Source organism: Fopius arisanus, unplaced genomic scaffold (genome assembly GCF_000806365.1).
Source record: "Fopius arisanus strain USDA-PBARC FA_bdor unplaced genomic scaffold, ASM80636v1 scaffold00022, whole genome shotgun sequence".
NCBI classification, from domain to species: domain Eukaryota; kingdom Metazoa; phylum Arthropoda; class Insecta; order Hymenoptera; family Braconidae; genus Fopius; species Fopius arisanus.
In genome coordinates, this window is record NW_011887761.1 from 1,068,294 (window position 1) to 1,088,956 (window position 20,663).

At 37.9% G+C, this 20,663-nt stretch overlaps 1 protein-coding gene and 1 long non-coding RNA gene across 2 annotated transcripts in view; both read right to left on the bottom strand.

Annotated features, from left to right (window-relative positions):
• Positions 1 to 5,911, bottom strand: part of Gycalpha99B (guanylate cyclase 1 soluble subunit alpha 2) — a 46,498-nt gene extending 40,587 nt beyond the window's left edge. Inside the window, exon 1 of the mRNA XM_011301432.1 lies at positions 4,899 to 5,911. Coding sequence (XP_011299734.1) covers positions 4,899 to 5,138 — 240 coding nt within the window. The 5' untranslated portion in view covers positions 5,139 to 5,911. The remainder of the gene's footprint in view (positions 1 to 4,898) is intronic.
• A 6,614-nt stretch (positions 5,912 to 12,525) lies between these two features.
• Positions 12,526 to 20,663, bottom strand: part of LOC105264509 (uncharacterized) — a 35,804-nt gene continuing 27,666 nt past the window's right edge. Inside the window, exons 2-3 of the long non-coding RNA XR_892000.1 lie at positions 16,205 to 16,260; positions 12,526 to 12,600 (exon numbers count right to left, since the gene is read on the bottom strand). This is a non-coding gene — a long non-coding RNA (uncharacterized lncRNA). The remainder of the gene's footprint in view (positions 12,601 to 16,204; positions 16,261 to 20,663) is intronic.

A 20,663-nucleotide genomic window follows, 5' to 3' on the forward strand; every position in this document is an offset into this window, starting at 1 on the left:
AATAACTTTGTAGCCCCTAATGACTTGCTTACGCATCAATCTTTTAGAAAGGTAATCCTTACTAGTCCCCGACCCTACCTTCAAATTACTTGAAGGTTACCTCTACTGAGGATCCACTCGGATGTTTGGGGTGAACATTGTCTTCCCATTAAAATACGAGAAAATAGGATTTTCATCCTTTTAGAAATCTTTTTAAATAACTGTGTAACGCTTTTCCCTTGGCGATCCCTTTCCACACCCATACCACCTTAGTCCTACATCCCCTATCATATGATTCTTCGTCAGGCGCCAGGTGACTTTTGTAACCGAGTGCCACCCCTGGGCGAGACCGGTCTTTTAATCGGCGGCTCGAAGAAACCCGAAGGTATAACTAATAGGGAATTTTTTTTTGTATAATTTTCAATAACTGGCAGCCCGGTTGCCATTGAGTTACCAATCTTGAGCCATGACCCATCATTCTAATTTTTGTCCCACTTAATCTATACCTCGTTATATAAGGTTATGGGTGCATTTAACCCCATCTGCTTCCACGTGCCATACGTAATTCATTTAATTAATTGAATATGAAATGATACCGGGCGTCGCCTGGCAGCCAGACTCCGGCCGAGTTTCAGCGCCAAGTCTGACCCCATATTACCATCCCAGGCTTCCACCGAGCCTGAGCACCGATCTGGCAGAGTATTGGGTCCCAACCTTTTGGAGGATTGACCGTCAATCTCGAACGAAACCTTATCTCTTGCAAATATTATATTAAAGAGAGAGGTAGACAGACCTGGCTATAGACTGTGACGAGGCCGAATTTTATGACCCCTATATATTATTGATTAGGTGTTCTGCCACCGTTGGACAACCCATTCCTCCAAATATCCTCCTCCCGCCGCCACCCCTCCAAGAATCCACGGACGTTGCTGCGATGGATGGTGAACTCCCCTCATGATATCTCACTCAAGGAACCGTAACAAGACTCCCAGATCCCCTAGACACATCCAAGAATACTCCCTGACCATCCGATAACTCCCGAAATAAGGTAAATCCAAAATGAGGAAATGAGGATGATTGATAGATATCACTCGTGCCATAGCTGCGCCATAAGTCACTGCCCCGTTAAAGTGTCAAGATTTCTAAAGGAAATTGTGTAGAGTGTATGGAGGAATTTTAGACGCTTGCTTTGAGTCGAAGTAGGAGATATTTTTTTAGGAGTTGAGAGACTTCTCGGGTAGACCTATGTGAGAGATTTGTTCGAAATATTTTTGGGAAAACTATTGTGAGAAGTTTATTGTGCCCTTTTGGAGGATTTGGATTCGTCTACTCAGGAAGGAGGAAAGGATTAGGAAAATTGGAGGAAAAAGCCTAGATGATTCTGTCGACGTCATTCCCCGTGCCCCTTAATCCGGAAGGGTAAAAGATGTCGGTCGTATAAAAATTATCAGAATAATTATAATTTTTATCATTTGTATAGACAATTTGTTCTTCGTCGTGCATAAATTACTAGACGGAATGGTAAAATTTATATATGATTTTTGATTGATTTTTCGGGTAGAAATCAGATGAAACATTTCCGTCATACGCGCTTGTCTTTCTGGAGTGAAAAGATGTTTTTTGTCATTCAGTCAGGGAAACCGCGTTTTAGGGCTGCTGCGCAGCCGTCAAAGGCTGGTCACCAACTAAGAAACAATATATAGTTCGTCGTTTGGCCGAAAAAAAAATCTTCTCTAGATCACGTTTGCATTCCTCGCACTCGCGATCGCCAGAAAAATTCCAAACGGTCTAGTGACTAAATGTACTGCATTTACACGGCAAAAAATCTTCATAGTCGGAGCAAATTCTTTTTGGCTTTCAATCATGATACAGAAAATTCCAATTCTTGTGTCAAATTCGAAGCGTTCAATTTATATCACCATCGTGCTACATGAAATTGGATGAGTTGTAAAACCATATGCATCATCTCAATACCAGAATTTATTTTTTTCAGTGTATGGCAGACAAAATTACTAATCTTGATACATTAAGAATCCTTGTGGACCGCCAACTCCAAATCATAGAATTTCTATTTAGGGGTTGATTTTATATTTCCAGAGTGTGAAATAATTCATACAGTTTGAAATGTTGAGTGCACATATTAAAAGTACAGTTTTTGTATTGTTCAATTCATTCACAGTAGATAGCAGAATCGCTAGACAGTACAGTAGTGATTTCAAAGTGCATACCTTCCTTGTCAGTATTTGAACAATTCTACTCCGAAAGGTTTTCAATTGTGTATGTGCAGGGTGTAACGTTAACCTAGTGCTTCTACCATTGTCGTGAACATTCATACTACTCCTTCCACATTTTATCTCACTTGAAATTCTATTAATTAAACCAAACGACGAAGTGTTATTCAATTATAATTTTTTTTCAAAGCTATATACTCGTTAATTATCGAATCAAATTCAGCCATTCATACATTCACAGAAAAGTTATCTTTGCGGGAAGTAATTAATAAAGTACAGAAAGTCCCATTTCTTGCCTTTGTTTTTCAATAGTTTCAGTTACTTCTTGATTAGACAATTAAACTGCCATTTATCCAATATTATGTGAAGGATGTTTAAACGCACAACCTAGCAACCGTAAAATAAAACCGGAAATGAAATTTAAAAATTTAAATAAATCATTTACCGTATAAATAATTTTTTCCATCAATTTACAACCTTCATGGCATACTTGTCGGTTGAAATTATGAAAAAATATAGAAAATGGTTATAAACATGGACATATATCACTAACTACTGTGGTACCACTTCAGGTTCAATCGTGCAACACCGCAGTTCGCGAGGTGCTCCGCCATCACTGTTTCATCGTCGTCTACCCTGCCGACATTGCTCGGCTGTAAGAGCAACGTTGTCAATTTTTTAGCATCGTAAGGGCGACCACTTTGTTTCAGATATTTTTAAAAATCAATCAGAAATTTCTCATATGTTGTATCGGGAACCCTCATTTTTTCGCCGGTAAAATACTCCCGACATTGTCAAGTAAATGAGTAAATGGATTTTTTTTAATGATGTTGAGCGCGTATTCTAGTATCCTTTCCAATCAAAACTAACGGGGTCACATTTTCTCATAAGACTCTGTGTTACAGACAGGTATTTTTACTAATTCTTATTCCGCTCAAATGGACCGAGGGGGGGGGGGGATGTGATAGTCTCAGCTACTATATTAAAAGAATGTAGACTGTTTTGACTATTCTCTGTATCGGTTGAACATCCCTGAATGGAATTGAATATTTATTCGTTCAAGGTGATTGATGATGTTGTTGGTGAAAAATGCCACTAACGAAGTGCACATGCCATTGAGTGGATCATTGAAATCAGCAAGTACTATGTGGATCAGGCTCGAGTTGATTCATAATTTTCAGTCCTTCACAAGCTTAATGCGGAAATGATTTTTGTTTATGTTACCCAAATTTGTTATAAAATTTTCGTTAATAAACCATGGATTTCTATTGAAAATACGTAATATCAACAATAACAAGGAAAAAAATTCTCACCCGCCCTATACAGAAATTCGTCGTTAAGTTGCCGTTACTGATATTGTTCGAATTCGAATTTCAACAAATACTTCTACATTGCCTCCTACATGTCCTGTTTTCTTAAACGACTTTCCTTGAAATCTGCTAGCTTAGTTTGAAGCTATCTTAATTGCACTATGACACACCAAATTGCCGAAAAACTGAATATAATCCAGTGGAAAAATAAATACAATTGTTACAAAAGTTCATCCTCCTGAATTAGCGCTTTAAAGTATTTGTCTAATAACGGCCGTTCCGAAAAATATATGGAAGAAAAGCTATTTGTCCCGGCATTTTGAACTGTACGACCTGGGTAACTACTTATAACAATGAAATCAATCATTTTATCTTTGAACGCCTTTTTCACACAGCTGCATTTTTTTTAATTTGCTGGCATCATCACCCAATAACAAATAATCCCATCAACTTGATTTTTTTGCTACGTATCTTATGTATGTTTCTCCTTATAAAGCCTTTTATATGGATATACCAATACCCAATAATTATACCAATACCCATATCGTTTATGTTTCTCCATATAAAGCCTTTTAGGTTTATGATTATATGAAAAATGTAATTTGCGCTTCCGAGTCATCATTAGATTTTTCAGTAAAATGTTAGAAAAATTTTCAGTAAAATTTTATGATTTGGTTGAATTACTTGTTTTTAAATGTGGATTATTGCATATGTAATACCTTCTAATTAAACTGATTGTTTATTCTATTACGGACTCTGAAAGCCACGACCCGTTGCAGCAGTGGTATTCTTCAGAAATTTAGGGGATAGCGAATATAACGTAGAAAATTACAGTTTAAAAAACTGTATTATGCATTATTATGGAGAGCGTTTCATGCACGAGCTTTAGAAAACAGATCCTCAACCACGTGGAGATGAGGATTGCAGACACAGGGAGGAGGGTGATATGTTTATCATGGCGAGACGTGAACTTTGTTTTTCATATCGTGAGGCCGGAAAAACATAAATTTCGTTCAGTACTACGTAAACGGGCGTTGTCAGGTCCCATAATCCGATAAGATAATTTTTCAATATCATCCTCGATTTCAATTATGTTGATCTGCACGCAAGACATGAATGTCGATAAATTTTTGGCATATTCAGAAACATTCAGAACCAAGTCATTAGTAGCGTTGAAGTTATTGGTAATTGGGCCGTATATATATATGAGTAATCATCTAATTGGTCCCGGAGATCTTATGGGATGAAGGCTCACAAAAAAAAATATTCAGATGGAGGAATATCCAACAGAAGAAACTCTTTTTTAATTTTGTCTACCATCTACTATAGTTTACGAACCACATAAAATGATAATGGAAAATATAAACGTCACTTATACCGAAGGATTGGTGAGTACAAGTACAGCAGCTCTCAGATGCTTCAAGTTTAATGTCTGCGTATCCTCCTGGTCATCGATCTCCTCTCCCAGCAACGATGACGTGATCTGCACTGATGATTGTCTTGATGGTTTGAATCTCTCATTTTTTCTTCGTTCACTATCTCCAGTTCTCTCTATTTCATCATCGTTGTCCTCCTCCATTCGACCTCTTCCATACCCACGTGAAAATGGACATGCCATGCTGGATAGACAATTTCACTGATTCCAGAATCCACGATTTTCCCAATGTGGGAGGCGTCGAAATAAAGAACCTAGTGGATGGGAAGGAAATGGAGGTCAATGTTATCTTCGCTGTGAAAGGGAAACCAATATTTTTAGCGTGTCATAGCCGCTGATTCTTTCACTCCTACTCAATATGCCAAACGAAAGTGCCAGTCGACGCCCAATCCTGATCAAAATATCTTCACCAATCGCACTAATTATAAATAGTCAACAATACACACACGACTCATCTGCAGGTGCCAAATATCTGTATTACAGACGTCATTTCGTTCGTCAGTATTAGACATGATATTGACGTACACTGTCGAAGGATTTATTTGCCATGAATTCCCATCTTTCCGAGAGGGTAAATCCTCACCGATTAAATACTCAGTCAACGTCGCTTCCCACCGCAATTCCCACAGAAGGAGCACGAGGTTAACTATGATACCCCACCAGTTTTCTTCACGCACGTCTTACGCCTACTCAAGTGTATGTTTCCTTGCATTTAGGTTTATATCACTTCGAATCACATTTTCTCCTTATATCCCGTTGTTTATTTCTTTCATCCTCATCCTCACGTATTTCCATTTGATATTGACATGGTAATTTCAGCTGTCAACATCAAAATATTTCGGTAGTAACTCCTGTGTAATCTTGACCTTTTTAATGGGAATGAGACAAATATAATAACCCACATTCATTAACTTTATTAAACCGTAATTGAAGAGGCCGAACTACGAAGGATATCGTTTTAGGGCGCGTAGCGCCATACTGGTTGAGAATTGAGCTAGGTGGCCAGCAGCGCCAAGTCTGGGGTTACCGGGGTAGGGCGAGGGTGGGAGTGAAGCGGGGAGGTCATCTTTAGTGGTTGAAGCAAGATGGAATGGTTCGATCGTTTGCGACTGCGTGGAGCTACCCAAACGGGATGTGACGCTCAGGCAAATGCACGAAGGGGATGAAATACGCGAGTGGTAGAGAGAGTTCAGAAAGTACTACTACAGACGCAGAGAAACCCTTCACTACCATACAATAGTCCCGCGTGACTTCTATGAGCACCCGCCAACGTGCTCCTCACCTTTGCCCTTCAGCAATCCAACTCTCTTCTGCCTCTCTCTCTCTCTTTCTCTCAATCTTTTCCACCCCTTTGCTGTTTGTTCCTTATTCGGTTAGTTTTTATGCGATATTTTGTATGCTCAGATATATTTTCGTTTACGCGGAATCCCACTTTTTCAGGTAAATGCCTAATATAGTTTATCCAGAATTAACTATCATTGGAATATTAATTACTGTGATTCATTGACGGGTGGCCCCTTGTTACTTACAAGGGTGGGTTAGGTGATGAGAGTGATGATGAGGGGATAGGGAGATGTTATTGGATATCGTAAGATGCTCCGTAGGATATCCCTTAGTCACTCCAGAACTACATTAGACCCTTCAACCCCCTTTCGCTATTGATGCAATGAGTCAGTGAATAATATTCAATATAATATAAATTCAATATAATAGGTGTAGGGAAGGTGCGCAAGTGTATCACTCATCGGGTTTCGGTCAGCGTTGGTTGGTAGTCAGGGTTGTGGCATTACCTGAAAATTCATTCATCTTTTTGTATGTCTATTCTTTTTAAGTGTACCAACATGTGTTGAAGGTGAGTAGATAAGCGAAACAGTTAGAGTACGCTGTCTATGGGCGGCCCAGTAGCGAGTGAGGGACAGTGAGCAGTCAAAAAAACTCAGACAAATCCGAAAAAATAACCCTTACAGGAAATAAACCGTGACAGAGAAAAATGGAAAAATTGAAAAAAAAATGAGAATTGACAACAAGACCACTTAGCTCGACTGTTTGAGAGCCAGGTGACCATGCAGCAGCTGCAGTTGATGAGGAGAGACAGTTGAAACTCTCCGGCAGGTCGGTATGGCAGGTCACTGAAGCGGTGCAAGCTGAACTGATTTGCACCGTTGCTGGTCTTTGGAGCCGCTTTGAGCTAAACCGAAGATTGGATACTACTGGTGAAATTGACGTTGTACTTGCACTCCCGAAAAATCCCGAGGAATACCCAAAAACTTAAACAATATTCCATGAATCTAGCTCGAAGAACCAATATAAGTTCAATGTTCAATATAAGACCTGGGTCGGGTGCAAATTTACAGAGGATGGATTAGGTCAGGATGGATTTTTCGGGATGTATTGAGCGGGTCCAATAAATCACTGCATGCAATTTTTATAAACTTTTAGACTTTTGGGAAATGACCGTCTCGGAGTTTTTCTATTTCAAAACTCATTTTATTTGGAAATATGATTTTTCTTTTTATATCTGCAATAGAATGCCATTCAATGACAAAACCTTTTACAGGTTGGGTATTTTCTAAGATATTTGCAAAAGACTTATCAGAAACAATCACCGATATCTCGAAAACCACTCGACCGATCGAACGCAAATTTAGTCGGGTGCAAAATCGGAGTTGGTCAATTGAGTTCTTTGACGATCGATCGCAGGGGTTGGCCAGTCGATTCTTGAGGAACACCGAATGAGAATTGAATGCATGGAGAAGGATATCGACTTCATATCTTATATTCAGCATTCAGTTATAACAGAAAAAGATTCGGCTAGATCTCCATCAGTTAAACGAGTGAATGGTTATTTATATATCAGTTATAGAGTTGAAATGTTGTTGTTGAAGTTAAATTTGAAAAAAATTTATTGATGGCACTCATCACTGTTTTATCTTCTGGATTTTGTAGAAAAAATATCTCAACAATTTTTTGGAAAGGGCTTTTTTATTGAGATGGTTGAATGGAATAATGATACACATAGAATTTCCTGAAATTTTAAATATTCAGAAGTCTCACCATATTAGGATTACCAAACATTTACTCTGGGAAATCTCGGATGGATATTGGCCCGCATTATCCTTCTATCGCCTTTCTAATCGGTTGATTCGATTGGTGTAACAATTATTAACTATGTTGATATAATATCCAGAAATTATCTTCCTGTTATTCTGTAAAGTTGAAACAATGTAATCTGCTCTTGGTCCGCATTCCACAACTCCTGCAGTTCTAAATGACCAAAACATATCATGTGATTCATCGATCGGATGCATTTCAAAAACGATTCACTCTATCTCGGAATACTTCCTATGACGTCTGTCCGCATATAATGGAATCCATCCGCATGCCATGTCAATCCACTTATCAGTCGGAATTGACGTACCAAATGACCAGTCGAGAATGATTAGATTTTTCTGCATTCAGCAATACCCGTGACGTCGATCAGTATTGATCCTGAGAGCTTTTTCGTATACATCTCGTGAAATACAGAACGGTAACACAATTATCTGTGATTTTAACTGAGTTTATAGCTGCCTGACATATATCGGTAATCTTCCGGAAAAAAAGTTGAATGATGATAATAAACATTTTTTAAGTGTTGAATACCGCGGTTCTATTTTTATGCATTTCCAATGGTGCAATTGAGGGCGATAATGAGGTATCCTTTTTTGTCTCACACATTTTGTACTTACCATTATATCTTCCTTAATCATCTCAATCCCGGCCACATAGTATAAAACCCAAAAATTCCAATCGCAATAGAAGTAAAATCTTATTTCAGTATGATAAAAATGGTTATATAGAGATTAAAAACCGTAAAATCACGAACATTATAACTGCCACGTAATCCATAAAGGACGAGCATTTAATTTTCCAGCTAATTTTATTTACTATTTATTTATTTTTACAACTATTTGGATTAGATTCTGAGTAGATCAACTTGATCTGAAATGGAAATACCCGTCTGTATTTATTCTGAGCAAGTGCCGATCAAGTGGGCCTAATCAATAATGATTCTGATGAGGGTTTGAATTATGTCGACATGAACGCAATTATTAACTGATTATTGTTATTATTATTTGAAGTATACTAGATGGAATTTCAATGGAAAATCTTTCTATCTTACTTTTCTCACCACCAAGTTTCTGTCGAATATCTCCACTACTCTTGCGTCATGACGCAGGACATCATGGGCCCGAATAAACTTTGGGGCTTCAGACAATTTCGCCTAATGGAGGTCGGGAGCGGGAGTAGCTCCGAGAGCTGAGGTTGCGCACCTCTGGGTTAGGGTACAGGATTAATACTCATAAGGTCCCCGGCTCGTACGAATCCGTCTTGTTCCATAAAACCCTAATCCGGCACGCCCGATCAAATCCGGATTGAATCAAGGCGGCACATGCTTGATGAAGTATTGATCAAGTTGTAGGATCAGTACGTGATCCAACATCAAGCCTGCCTTGATCCGGACAGGCAAGCGAATAACAATTAATCACAAGTTAAGGAATAACAAATGAATCCAGTAGCGGAATGGTGAAAGGAGATAAGTCATTTTTCCAAAAATTGGGTTTATTGTTAATTGCTTGGCGGTTTGATTTTGCCAATTGTCACGGCAGAATTTTGCAACAAAAAATTATATTTTCATATATTTTTCTGAGCAATCTGAAAGAGATATGTGTATTAAGTTTGTCTGTCGAGATATATGTTGAACTGTAAATTCAACATGTATTCAAGATTTAAGTTTTTCCAGGAGATAAATTACCCGACCGAAAATTCCGACAGGGGTCGCACTAGGGCGTAATAAGGTTGCCAGAGGTTGTATTTAAGGCCTCAATCAGGCAAAAATAGGCACATCACTGAAAGGCATAGTTCAGGGCGTAACGCTTCGGTAAATCAGGTCCACATGTTTTTTGCCGTACACCGAGTAGATAATCTCTGTCCCGTACGACCCTGATAACTCTCGACAGAGACGGGCCTAATGATACCTCTTGGGCAGGGCTAAATAGGTAAACTAATTGAGGGGTGAATAAATAGGATTAAAATTAAGGCCCTTACTGATCCCCTTCGAATAACCCGATATTTGTTTTACTCATGGCATTGGTCAGGGAATCCGTTTACGTTATCAATAACTGAATGCATCCAAAATTTTGATCATTCAGGGGTAATAATAATTGTCATTTTGAAAAAAAAACTATTCTGACCAACGAAACTAATGCCATACACCTTTCTCGAAAATTGTACCTTTTTTTTAAGAAATAGCCAATGAACTTATCAAAAATTAACAGGAATAGAAATTAGTCATGTTTTGTCAAGAATGGGTAGCTTGACATTAACGCTGATCCCTCATTTTACGAATAATTAATCATAGTAGGAGTAGGCCGGAACTAAAGGTGAAAAAGATTAATTCGACAGGGGAGAAACCGAATCCTGTATTAGGAAGAATAATTTAAAAATTACCCGATTAAAAATTAAAGCTGCTCTCTTTTTAGCGTGGTACCTTTCAACCAAGGGCACGGATGGGAATAATACGGGAAAATAGACTCTAGGTTCGTGAAATAACAAAAAGTTGTTTATAACTCTGACTGACTCTGTCGAGTCTATATTAAGAAAAAATAGAACACGGAAAGAGAAGTGGACTACAAACAGTATTCAACAATTACGTGAACAAATCCTTTCTTAATCCTTTTTAGATTTGATAAGTTTTAAAATTCTATATTAAAAAAGGCCTTGAAACGGCTAACTAAAATGATTTGAGATTAAGTGGGAACTGGCTTGATCACTATTGTGCAAATAAGGAGATAGAATCAGTGACCAATGGTCTATGGTCTTCACCTCCAGTTTCCTTCTCCTGCACGGAGAAAAAATTCAGTGAATTTTGGCTCCAGAAGTTCGAGCAAAATTAATGTGCTCATCGTGAATCGGGGTGCAAAGCACATGCGAGAAAGAATCAGGCCCTTAACCTTAATTTTTACTAAGCGAGATATAGGAAAACGATATCATTGCGGAAGGAACATTGCTGTGCTCGTGCCATAAACTTTCTTTATTGGCTGAGTAAAAATTTAGCAGGTACATATCAATTTTTCCATCGTCGCAAGAAGAAAGGCGCTATCGGCCGAATAAAAATTATGCCTTTCCGCTCGAATTTGTAAATTGGCCGTAGAGAATAATTATTTGCCTATGAAACAAAATCATTGAATAATTCATAGTATCAATGAAGAGGAAGGAAGGGGAATAGACATCAAGAGAGATATATTATTTTTTAAAAAAGTAAAATTTATTCAATTCTTTTTACATCCACTTCTTAATTATAAATTTGCCTACATAAACTCATTTAACCTCAAATGAATGACTTTCGAGTAAAAACTGAAAAATTGCCGAGATTTCAATGGGGGAGAACAACAGGTGTAGATGAGTATTACGAAGCGCACAGCGAGAATGCAAATATCTCGTAGATATAAAACAAACTGAAAATCAAATTAAAAAACCCGAAAAAAACCCGAAAAGAACCAACCGACGTCATCATGCAATTGGGTCTGTACTTTATCATTTTCCGATTAAAAACGAATTTAATAGTTACCCAACTTTAATTGATTCTTCTCATAAAGTACCACTTTTCTATTTCACAAAATAGTTTCAAAAAACGTGTGTAAAAAATAAAAGTCTATGAGGTTTGACGGTGTATTTTAAAGACCTTACCCGAGGTAAAATATCCTCTTCAATAATTTTATACTGGTAAAACATAGAATTGGTTAACAAAGTATGGTTAACTCAAATGCAAACAGAATAACATATTGAGCTCAGATAATCTCCTTTCTTTACTATTTTCGGTAACGTCGGGAAGTAATCGGTGGGCATCGACAATCGTTTTATCCCAAACCAGAGGATGTCGTGAATATTCATAGGGAGCATCGTAAAAATCTCGCAGCAGCAAACAGGCGTGTGGCAATTTTCACAGTACTGGATCATCTTATGTCAATGATTCTTTCTTCGAGTTCGCAGTAATGCCTCTCAGCCTCAGAATTGTTACTGTGCTGTATAGGGAAATTTACTCATAAAAATATCAAAAAATCTTCAATTTCCTGTAAATACGCATGGTGCACTTAGGAATTGTTCTTAGACTCATCCATAAATTTCCCGATAAAAAATTTTGCACTTCGATTCCCGTGCCGAGCACAGTAATTTTTCTAGGATTTTTTTCTCAGTGTGGTTGAAAAGCCTCAATGTTTCAGGGTGATCTTGATCCCTTCCACATCATGGTTTACTCAAAAATATTGAGACGTGGGCGGACTTTTTCTTCTTCAACTACCAATGAGAATTGTTTCAGGCATCCCATGTTTCCGTCCACATTCCCTATTTAATTTATTTATTTTATAAATTATTAAAACTTCCAATAAAAATTACTGGGTGTCGTCGCTTGATTCGAAAACTTCATTCGTCATTGTAACAACTAAATGAAACCATTGAGTTGTATTGTTGAGCTGTATTCTCTTTATTAGATCTGTATATCTCTATTCTCATATCTCATATAGATAGTTTTTGCTTCCGACTGGAAGCATTACAATCGTTCGATTTTCCGATTTTCCCATTTTGCCTGGAAATGACGGAACCGGGCCTGCAGCATAAAAATATAAAATTAAAGCCATGTAGGTATGTGCAAATGATGAACTGAGGGTAAATTTTTACAAAAGATGAAAAATAAACGGGTAAACTATTTCCCAAAAATTTGAAATTCAGTCAGTTCATAGGTCCTAATATGGACTTAATGTACGCTAGGTTTCAGCTCTATCGTTGAGTAGTTCTTGAAATGGCGGGGATTGTTTCTGAAAAGTTGTTTGAGAATATCTCAGAAACTATACAACCGTTTTTTATTCTCTTGAAATGTTCGTCTTAATATACGCTATATGCATCCGTAAGAATATATATGCATGTTCCCACAAAGTTTTCGAGGTATTTCAATTTTCATGGTTTGTCGAAAGAATGCGTCTGATTTTTAAATATCAATCTATCAACTTGAAATTCTGAAATATCTCAAAAACGAATGAACGGATTTAAACGGATTTTTTTTTTATTCATTCTCATTAACCACTTAAGGACAGGGCGCTTTTGACACTGAGTTCGCCGCTCTCTTAATATCTGAAAGGTTTCGCGATTCAGTAATAATTTATAAAACAAATGACTTCAGAAAGCATGAAATTGTAAAACGAATCAAAATTGGGACTGAAAATAAGGCTGGGAACCCGTAAAAAGAATAAACATTGGAGAAAAATAATCAAAAGACATCAAAAAGGAAAAAATATGACAAAATTTTGGAAAAAATGCCCCTTCATTCTGAACATTCCATTGCTAAGAGGAAATTTGATGCCAAATTTCAAATTAGTGAATGAATTTTTCGCTATGTTACCATGCTAACAAAATTTTTTGTTAAAAAAGAAAAATTGGAATATTTAGAAAATTGAATATAAATGGATGGACATATTTTGATTGATTGAGATAGGGTACGTAAATTTTCATTCATTCATCCATTTTAAGGATTTGAACATTTTGATGAATCACTGAAAAATTAGTGCGTTTTATAGATTACTAGGCAATCATGCGCGCTATCGCACGCTTTACCTCTAAGTGAGCGCTGTAGTACACAATAACATCTTCGTAGTCATGGAAATGTTCAATCGATCCATCAGCCAATCAGAAGACGAATAAAAAGTTAACAATCAAAACAATCATTCATTCTCGATCAACTTTATAATAAAGGAATTATTTTATGTCAGTAATGCAGACCATAATGGCAAGAAATTTTCGTTCGATTAGTGTGATACCTTTAAACAGCAGGTAGAATGTAGTCTCCTGAAATACTGCTTTGACGGAGTTGAGTTTGGGCGTTTTCCTTTCATTTGTTAGTGTAAATAATAGGAATCGACTTGGCAACCACAAAATAATATCTTTATTTACCGGATACTTCTGCTTTAAAATGCTTGGCAAGTGTAATCCTACACTCCTCTCACGTACACATTCTTCCACATATCTCATAACACTATCCTTTCCAGATTATCGCAACAGTCATACTCGTTTTCTGAATTTCTTATTGGTTAACACTTTAGTAATTGATTGGTGTGTCCATGCACAGAACTGTATTTAAGAAGAACGGGACTGAACTATTTTCCATCTCGTTACTTTATTTATGATAACAGGAGGTTGATCACTATGAAGTTGTACGTAATTATGATTAATTATGACCCCAAAAATACTCGAATAGATGATAAGCGCCGGGCAGAGGGAATTTAACTGATTTCGGAATCAAGTATCAATATATCTCGAGGAGTTCGCCCCTTTGTACGTTCCTTGATGAAGCTAGGACGCGACTAATTAATTACCTCCGGAATCGATCTGACTTGCATCAGCAATCTCACAGTGATACCTCAGTCCAGTTCCCCTCAGAAGCTGTTTGACTGTGTGCAGACATTGTCATTGATAACGTTACGATAATGTTCGTGTACGAAATCGTGGGAGTGCTTAGCTAAGCATTTTGGGACTGAAGATTCTCTGAGGCCCTTCTAGAGAACAGATCCCAGTCAGACCTAAGCCCGGACATTGGTCCTGAAGATATCGAAAGCCTAGCCGCTTGAACCGAACCCAGTTCGACATCTTGTGTACTTTTGGTTAGTGAATAAACTTAATTTACCATCTAAACTCTCGTGTCAGCGGTTTTACCCAAGATCTTCCGTCCTAAATTCCAACTGGACGAATTCCCCCTGAGCTCAACTCACACCAGCTAGCCAACGGGAGGGTCAACTTGGCGACCCAGAGTTTCGGTTGAAAGTGTTACTCGGGGTCTGTTCAGTAGCCCGGCAATAGTGGAAAAATTGGTTGGTATTTGTTGTGAAAATACTGGAAAAGTATTGCTCATTTCTAAAGTGATGGTCTTTAATTCTTAACCAGGAATTGCACGATTTCGGTCAGTCGAGAACTTTCTTCTTTTTAAAAAGACTTTTAACATTTTTTTATCATGGTGAACCACTTTCTTCACTTCTTCACTTTCTATTCTAGAACATCAATACTTGATTTTTTGTATGAAAAAAAGTGTAATTGATGGTTTTTCTGACTTCCCTACTATACATATTTCAAATTTTGGCCTAAAAAGAGGGAAGTGTAGTGTTGATTCGCAAATGGAGGAGCGTGGGAATCGCACATCTAGTGTTCGGTTGTAAAATAAGGAACACATCAGTCGAGGTATGCAGGGCAACAAACCAATTTACCCATCGGGGGTGAATTTCGGTTGGGCATTAGGTCGTGGGTTTCGACCGTACGTGCGGGGAAAACCCCAAGTATGTACCTGGCCGAGAGGAAATTTGGAATTGTCTCTCACAAAAATGTTGACCTTTTTATAGTGGGTTCGGTGTGGGTCTCAGCGAGATTCAAGGGATCCCAGGAGTCTTTAGTTTTTAACCAACCGTCAAGGCGACACTAGACTTGGCCTAGATTCAAGATTTGCCATGTATCATTCAAACTATTTGTATAATTAAACATATTGTAGCTTCTGCAACGCTCAATGTGTTTTATTATCTCCTGCTAGTTGCATGCCATCGTTATTTATCCCTACAAAAATTTTAAATATACACATGTGGGAATTCCAAGTAATCATTAATCACATATTTTCATACAAACAATCAAGTATCGAGTTTTTAGAATAGAAGAAAATAAAATGAAAATATTGAAATAGGAAAAAATACACTACGTTTCGTCCTTTATAGCGCAAAATTGTTTCTTGCTAAATATCTGGACCAGGTCCACCAAGAAATAATAAACTGAATTTCAGGCTCGAAGTGACGGGCTCTTTAACACCACCACGACCCTGCCGTGGCTCTGGGTAACGCAAGGAGCGGTATAAAAATTTGCGTAGTTTCTGTTCTAATTGTTTCTGGAGACTCATTTTTCAAAAATTGGAAACGGAAAGAAAAAAACCTTAAATCTCGATACAAAAGCCGAAAGAATCGGAGCGGTGAACCTGTTCTAGACATTTACCAACATCATTACTTTAGAAATGATCAATATTCTTGCAGTATTTTTAAAATAAAATTTTGGTCAGTGTATACCAAGCAGCATTTTTGATGAAAAATTCCCTCAAGCATTAAAGGAGTATACTCCTCAATAGACCCTTTATGCTTATGTATCGGAATGCCTAGGTATTAACTTTTTTCAATTTATATATTTCACGTTACCTTAATTGTTGAGATTGTGCTTTTGTAGATGAACAGGACTTCCCACTGCTTCTCTTCTGGAAGTATGAATTTTTGTAAATTTATATTACATTAAAATTTCTTCAATACAAATAGTGGATATGATTTATACGCAATCATATCAGCTCTCTGCTGTACGCAGGGTTCGCGACGGTGATGCAGCTGGTATGAACCCCACCGTATACACCGCCCGAAAATTTTGTTAAAAATGGCAGTTTGAAAAGGAAAAAACTCCGTTCCGTCAATATTGTTATAGAAGTTATAAGTTATAAGAAGTTATTGATTATTAAAAAAAAATCCAAGAAAATTCAAATTGCCCGAACGGTGAGAGTAAAAAATTTTGAAGAAAATCATCAATGCGTAATAACCTAATAACCTACTATTACTCATAAAAAACTGAGCAAAGTCTAAATTTCGAAATTTCATTCGAATTTTGTTTTTTTTTTCGAGCAATGCCGTGTTACGTCAGCATGACGCACATAATTCTATTCTATTCGAATTAATTAATTCCAAATAAGGTTTAAAAATAAGAAAAGTTGAATAAATAAATAACAAATGAAAAAAAGAATCGAATTCAAATCCCTGTCCTTTTCTCGCACGAGTAGAACAAGTAAAAGTAAGTTAATGTTAAAATAACGCATTATCATTGGAGTCTTACCACCCTTGGTGCCAATTTAATATTCATACAACTGTCTCTAAACGGACCCCTCCCTACCTCACCTCCCGGAGTCTTCGGTCAGCCACCCCTCGCGCAGAAACTACGTTACGCAACACGTCCCCCTTCTTAATCCCTTCGCACTTACTCGGTCACACGCACCTAACATCCCACCTAATTCCCATACCTTCTTCTTATAAAAAATGCAGAGGCACTCATCAGTGCACCATGTACCCACCCCCACACAACTATTAACTTGTATCTGGATTAATATACACAAATTAATAATTGATGAGAAAGGGCGTTCTCAAACGGACAGTCAGTTAGTTCCGGTTTAGACGTAATACAGTACGCACAAAAAAAATTTAATTGATTTAACGGTGGAGACAATTACCAAAAAAGTGAAGGAGGGGCTGGTCACTTCTCATTTTGGTGGCTCAGTGATTTCTGGCATTCACTGATTTCCTGTGATTTCTCCAATGATTTCTGCGATTTCTCAATCAGAATTGGAAATCATGATTTCTGTTGTTTTTCAATGATTTCCCTGATTTCTGGTATTTTTCAATGATTTCTTGATTTCGAGAAGTCACTTTAGAAATCATCGTTTCTAATAATTCATATTTAATACTCCCAAATATAGAGAATTGTAATTGAATGAGAACATTTTCTTTTATTTGATCAAACGAATATTTAAAAATACAATATCAATCCTTAAGTTATTTAGAACATTTTTTTAATTTTTAATTTTTCAATGTTGAAATATCTACAAGAAGATGAAGCAATTTAAATTAATTGAATCCAGTAATTTTAATTTAAAATTATTTCAGTACAATTAAATTAATATTCGATACATCAACTAGAGACTGGGAGACTTGGACTGTAAAATTCTTGGAAAATTAGATGAAAAGTCGAGTGAAAAGTCTGGAATAATCTTCGTTAATTGTGAGCAATAATGGAAAATTTATCAGCGATAAGTGATGGGAAATAATGCAGAAGTTTGTTCAATTTATCATTTAATTTGTAAGGATGGTTATGAACCCGCAATAACAACATTATTGAAATCCCATCAACTTTGCGACGTTATAGCAATTCAAATCAATATTTTCGATTAATTTTACGATATTTTAATGCTTACTTGTTATAAATTATGAATTGATCACATCATGCACACTTACACTTTGAACAAGAAATGATAAATTGTGAAAATTGTGGGAATAAACTGGGAAGATACGGGGAAATCAAGCCGCTCCTAACTCGTCTCAAAACGCACCACTATTAACCTACGTTGAAACACGAGGAAACGCTTTTATATTTTGAGTTTCAGCGACACTATTTTCACCGCACGTTTGCTCAACGACAATGGGATAGTTCTTATTATGATAAAGCTGAAACTGCGAAATAATTTTTGTGGTCCCTGACTTATCCATGACTTCTTTGACTTCCGAAATCACTTTTCGTTTCGTTGTGATTTCTAGCGATTTCCAAAGATTATTGGAAGTCATCACCAAAAATAGAAATCATTTGATTTCCAGTGATTTCTCTTGATTTCTGGTGATTTTTTCAATGATTTCCAACCGAGTGGTTCAATGATTTCCGAAGTGACCAGCCCCTCGAGCAAACCACTTTCCTTATACATCCCTTGCCTTTCTTTTCGTATTAAATAAATAAAACTCAGCCGTGGAATTTAGTGGCAATGTGAAATACTCATCGTCACGCATTTCTTCATCAACAGCAATTTACTGGCGATATGATTTAGGTAGCATTACATATTCCAACTCTTATGGATGGCCATTCGTAACCAGTTAAATAAGGCCTCCACCAGCGCATCGTCGACCAGGTTTGCCTGTTCCTCCGCCAGGGTTGACTCGTGGTAGAAGGCTGGCACCACAGCCAGCTTGCCTTCACCCTCCGCTGATTCCCTGAACGAAGTTGCGCCCAGGTATTCCACCGTCCTCCGTATTTTTCGGAGTATGGAGATGGCACCCGGGGGTGTGGAACCGGGGGACCTAGATTTCTTGGACTCAGTCCGCCGTTCCTCCTCGATCCCCGGCTGCTGCGGAGGGTGCAGTTTCCGCTTGGCCTCGGCTTCCAGCTTCTCCGCTCCCGTACGCCCTTTTCGTTTCATTACGGGGGCCTTGCCGGTCGCCGCCGTGGCGGGTCTCGGCTCTTCCTCCCGTATGCCCTCGTCCATGGGCTTACAGTCCCCTGCGGGAGAACTGTGGTCCACGGCAGTTTCTGTTGCCTCCGACGTTCCCTCCGGGAGGGCACCGTTTTCGGCATGGGTTTTTTTTCAACTGTGGTTTTCATATAAATCCCACGAGCAGTCAGGAAAAGAACGGTCCATCCCCGCAGAGCCTGATTGCGGAGATTACGCACTGACACAATGGGGTGCTGCCTGGTTCCCCAATGGCATCGTTTGAGACACTGAAACCCCAGTGCCATTCAGTCATCGGCACGATTGGTTCCACCTTAGCTTGGGAAATTGGTCTGCGGCGCAGCGTTAGGGTTTCCCTTCGGCTTTTACGCCGTCGAATTACTTCTGTAACTGCTGCTAACCAGGTTTCTGGAGGAGTATGCGGGTCCCGTCCCCAGGTGCTTAGCAGCCCCTGTTTCCAGGACCGTTCAGCTCGACGGTCCCTCTGGCCTTTCTCCTATCCGCCACCTGGGGACGCACCACGGTCGGCACTCAGCCAATCCGTCTCGTCCAGTTTATAGGGCGCGTCGATGGCTATGGCGGATATTAAAGATAATATTCCCATATTTTCTGCAAATGATATGAAATTCTATTAAGCTTACAAAAAATACGTCAAGGGTGGAACGACGATATATATAGGAAAACTGCGGAAATACGACGAAAGCGAAATAAAAATCTGAGTTGCGCCAGGAGGGCACCACAAGTTTAATCGTTTGATAGTTGAGCCCATTTGCGTTCAGGTTGCATGGAGAGAGAAGACAACCTCTGACTGCCCTAGCATCTCAAGAAAGAGAAAAAGAGAGAGAGATAGAAGATGGAATAACCGCCCCGCTTTCTTATTTACATTATTTGAGGACTCAAAAATGGAAATGAACGCAATGTTGGAAACTTTAAAGAATTGAGGAGTTGAGAGGATTTTTTAGAATCATCCATTTAAATCCGTATCTTCTCTGTAAACTGCAAATGCAATTGATACACGGAGAGAAAAATCTATGAATTTTTATATTGTGATTCCGATAAAAATTACTGTGCTGCCTTACAATCTAGGTGTAAACTGCAGGCCTAAGAAAAATTACTATGCCATGCAGTAACATTTCTTCATCGGCCGAGCAAAACTTCTTTATCGGTCAAATAATAATTATATTAACTAACTATACTATACTAACTATACTAATCAATCATATTGGTTAAAAAATGTTTGGAGAAAATGCTGTGTAGCACAGTGAAAATTAAAAGAGAGCACAATAAAAAATACCGATCTGGATAGAAATTTTTGAAGGATTTCTATCAATTTTTCTTTCAAACTCAAACAAAAAATGATAGACCTTCAAATTTTATAGTACTGTTTAGTAAATTTTATGGAGCCACACATGATTAATTACGGAATGTATAAGAAAATTTGACATATTGATAGTAATCTTTATTTCTGAATCAAAGAAGTTCTAGTATTCCAGCATTTTGCACCACGACTGTAGTGCTCGGCATAGGAATTTTTTTCGGACTTTTCTCTCCGTATACTTACGAGAGTGAGCATGATCAACAGCCAATGAGATAAGGTTGTTCATTTTTGCAAGACTTTCCCACTTTGCGAT